This window comes from Montipora capricornis, chromosome 6, assembly GCF_036669925.1.
Source record: "Montipora capricornis isolate CH-2021 chromosome 6, ASM3666992v2, whole genome shotgun sequence".
In the NCBI taxonomy this organism is placed as follows: domain Eukaryota; kingdom Metazoa; phylum Cnidaria; class Anthozoa; order Scleractinia; family Acroporidae; genus Montipora; species Montipora capricornis.
Window position 1 is genome coordinate 41,984,793 of NC_090888.1, and position 4,581 is coordinate 41,989,373.

Sequence of the window (4,581 nt, forward strand, 5' to 3'; positions counted from 1 at the left end):
TACAGACAACTGAAACATTTTGTAAAAGCGAAAGTTGAACGAAAAAATTTAAGAAAAATAACAGTAAAATATGTTTTCCAGGCAAAATTTGGTCATTTTAGCGATGATTACGAATTTTTGGCTGCAAAACTAAAATTTTCTGCAATTTATCTGCTTTCTTGGACATAAATTCGACCGAAAACTGATGAGGCACGAATATTTTTAGATTTTTAGGAATGATAGATAACGTGGATTCAATGCGTAATGTGATAATGCGATAAAAGTGTCAAATTTGCAACCCATTGCTAACGGCAACGGAAGCGATCGCATTATGAATAATTAACCTCTGTTGCCAAAACCACCCAAATAACCGGTCAGTGTAAAACGCAGACTGCAGACTGCAGACCAGGGATAAAATGCAGACTGCAGACTGCGGATTAATAAAATAATGAAAAAAGAGTTATAAGAGTGTTAGTAGCGGTTTGTACTTTCACACTGAAACCCCAATACAGCTCCCATCGCTTTGGTTGCCCCACCGCATGTTTTAAATCCGGATTTTCATCAAACTCTGTAAGAATTGAAGCTGTTTGAATCCTTGTTGTTGTTGGAAAAAGGATAGTTTCGTTAAGTGAGTTGCTTTTAGGCAAAGAAGTCACCACCCCGTAATTCAACTGTCCATTTTGCTGCACTGAACAAAGAAGAGTAATTACCCAATAACTCAATTTATTTTGACACGCATGGCTACAATACCAATTAACAAAGACAGAGATAACGTGGATTTTGCAACCATTTAACGTTTTAATTCAGTCGGCTTAAGCCAGTATGACTGAGGTGTAAAAATTTCTTATTAGGATCCTTTCATTTGCTTTCGTGTGCGTTATGTTTATCCTTTAGTTCACAAGTTCGTTTGTTTTGCATCTGGAAGATGTAATTTTCAATTATAACCTCTCCCTAGGGGTTATCACGCATAGCTTAACCAATGAAATCCCCGCGTCCTAATTGTTCGGAATACATGAAATTCTTTGTGCATTTCGTTGCACCGAAAAAAGACAACCGAGATTATTCAGGTATTCGAAGGAATAATTGTTGGTTTTTCGATCGATTTCCCTCGATGTACCGGTGTAACAAATAATTTGGAACATTGCAATGCATCTGGAAGCGCAAAAAGAAAGCACAGATGATTTCAACGCGTACGATCGCATCCCCAAAAGGTGCAACGTCCTGCAGTCATGATAATGTGAGTTGTTGACAGAACTAAAACAGGATTGTCTTTCAAACAATCTTTATTTTATCCTTATGACTCATTTTTTTATTATGAATATTTATTTTACCCTCAGTCTGCATTTTACCCCCGGTCTGCAGTCTGCAGTCTGAGTTTTACACTGACCGCCCAAATAACTGATTTTTCGATGGAAAATTCATCCCAGAGGATAAAACCATTCACTGGACATGTAATAAAGGTAAATATGTTCGAGCGAAAGCGAAAACAAGCGAATATTTTGACGGAAAACACAATGATGTGAGATCAAAGGAACATGTGGTGAAGACACGCAATTGCGGCATCGCTTCGACAATAATCTTACCTTTTCAGCGATTTTAACGCTTGAAATTCCATTCAATCCACCTTGGTCTAGTCTTTGAATTTACTATTATCGTTGCCCTGCGAATCTCCAGTGTTCTACATAACAGCACACTTGATAAAAGACGGCTCGACGGGCGACAGATTGTTGTCGATGTTGTCGCCTGTCTTGTTCAGTATCCGATTGATTTGCCATTTTTGAGCTCCATAAGGGTATATTTGGTTTAAGGATCCACTAAAACGCCATTCGCGTTACATGACTTTCGACGCCATTGCCGGTTAAGTTAATGATTCTACTGTGTCCACCAGAGAAATCTACGCAGTTCCACTACCCTCTCGATGCTAAGAAAATACGCGCAGAAGGCTCTATGCACAAAGATACCACTTACCAGGGGAGTGACAGGCAAGACTTTTACCGACACGGAAGAAAAAAAAAATAACACCGAACAAATGCCCTCCATTTCTAGACTGGGTTTGCCATACGGCAACCCAGTAAAAATTGAACCTTTTGATAATTTTTATACTTACCGGTAGGAGAATGAACCCAAAGTAAAGTCACTGAACTTTACAGTTTTCGTAACATTTTACACAGAAACATAGTTTTCACAACATTTACACAGGTGAAAAAGTTCTATTTTAGCTGGTATTTAGTTTACAGCCTCCAGCCAGCAGAGCTTCAGAACCAAAGTTCAAATGTCAACTGTTCATTAGCTTCTTCATATTCTCATCTATTTCTCTAATACAAGCTGATGCAGTGGTCAAACAGCATGACCAAGAATTAAAACCTCACAAACAGGCAACAAGTAGAAACCGAGGCAAAATGAAATCGAAAGGACTTCAAAAGCCAAGACAGTGATGTAAAAGAACAGATGTGATTTCCTCAAAAGATAGATTCCCACCAACACCCCGCAGAGGTATGTGATAAGATTTCAATACCAATCTAATGGTCATGTTTATGACAAATGGTGGACGCAAATTTCGAAGACAAAGGGTTTTAAAAGCAATTGTTGGAGAAACAATACTTCAGCATAAATGATTAACGAAGCAGTTTGCACAGTTTAAATGTGACAAGATTCTTTTTCACCAAAGGCTAGTTCTCCACCCCGATAAACGTGATAACGAACTGAAGCAAGTCGTCTGAAAATGTCAAGTTTGGTTATGATTTAAAACAATCCTTTGTAACACGAGTACTCCTGTGTTTACACTTCAAACTGCACGTTCCATTTATGTCTGTGTGTTGACGACAACTCCACTGAGCCACTCAAACCACATCTGTTTGCTCGTTAGGATTAACAAAACCTAATTATTCTGATCTCCTTACGGAAAACACAAGAAAAGATGAAGGTTAAAAACAGCTGGATCACAAATTCCTAAGGTACGCTCCAAGAGTCACAAAACCTCAACTTCCAGAAAATTGAAAGTTGACTTCGCGCACACAAAAAACAAAGAACGTCTATCAACAATAAAATTTGTAAGCTCACCAAAAAAATCTGGATCGCTTGTGTTTTCTAAATTCTTCACAAGAAGATCAGTGAGAGCGTCTAGCTCTTCTTCAGCACTCTTGTGGCCAGAAGATGGCTGGAGAGGGGTAGGAGGCGGCTTGGGAATATTTGCCTTCGTTAGCCTTGTAGCTGTCATTCTAACAGGTTTAGCTGATACTGGCGGTGGAATCTTTTTGCCCGTCACTGGGTCCAATCGAACTGGTGTAGTCTTGGATGTCATTGTAAATGTAAACACCGAATCACTCAAGCGCTGCAACTTATTGTGTTCAGCACACTGAACTGTCAATGCTTTATTTGGCACAGAATGGAAAAAAGATGAAATGATCGGAATTCGGATGTGACGATTTTGAACGTGAGCCTGCGGACGGGCGGGGCTGAAAAGCTCGGCTAATCATACTTTAAATATTTTCATCATCATCTTTAGTTCAATCCCTTAACCATGACAATTAACCAACACAGTACAATAAACCAAATCGTGTCACAGCAGAGAGTACGTTTTGCAACACACTGCCTTCGAGACAACAGCCAAGTCATCTCCGAAGTCATCTGCTGGAGACTCCGTGCTCAAATAGGTGAAGGAGACCCTCAACTACGCGGATGTCATAGCCAAGGATACCAGACAGGAAATCAAAGATCTTCCCACTATCATTAACAGAGAAGCCTGGCGCAGAGCTGTGAATTCCATCTGGGCGGCGGCGGCCGATGACGGAGTGACTGACAATGAAACTGGCAACGTCTTTTGTCAAATCTTAAAGGCGCTTATGCTGTAGATGAACAGGAGCTCAACACTTTGAGAGAACAATTGGAATGGATTAGATTCGTGTCCTCGATGTTTTTGTCTTGTATTACATGTCATTGACCTGGGTACAGGAGGTAATTCCTTTATGCTGTGCGCTCAGCAAATTCATGGCTGTGGCCTGTGGAGGAACACATAATCTGGAACCCAGGCCCCGGTAAAACGGAAAAGGAGCCAATGACCGCATTACTACCTCATTAAAGTTTTCATGACCTGCACATAGCTAGAGTTTTACATTTTTCAAGGCAGCTGCTTGCTTATCCCTTCCCTTTTTTGTAGAAAAGGAAATTACCTCATCAATATATTTTCTCAGGATAAGAGCTCCACATACTCTTCCAACGGATCCGCATTCGTCGACAGGGTGTCAAAATGGCGTTGATAGTCTGGCGACACAAAAAGGTAAACAAACAGCTAATCACTTTTCCCTAAGAGTGGAACCAGCCTTCTATCTAGGGAACTTAGCAAACTGAAAATTCAACGCAGGCATTACGAAACAAAATCCGTGACAATTTTTTTTTGTTCGGTAGGAAATCTGGAGATCCATACTAAAATGTTATGTCGTGTGGATTCTTGGCGTTTTCAATAGCGCTTTGCACTAATGACGTCATGAAATTATAGACCCTCAAGTGACTCAGACAAACAAAGTTCAGTCTGTACGAGTCACAAGGCAGGGGCACCCAACGTCAATTTTCGGAAAATATCTGCTCGGAAGACGATTTGAGATC

General features: G+C 40.2%; 1 protein-coding gene across 1 annotated transcript in view; it reads right to left on the minus strand.

Annotated features, from left to right (window-relative positions):
• The window catches only part of LOC138052182 (lipoma-preferred partner homolog), a 15,909-nt gene extending 11,911 nt beyond the window's left edge, over positions 1–3,998 (minus strand). Inside the window, exon 1 of the mRNA XM_068898561.1 lies at positions 3,040–3,998. Coding sequence (XP_068754662.1) covers positions 3,040–3,280 — 241 coding nt within the window. The 5' untranslated portion in view covers positions 3,281–3,998. The remainder of the gene's footprint in view (positions 1–3,039) is intronic.
• Positions 3,999–4,581: the final 583 nt, after the last annotated feature.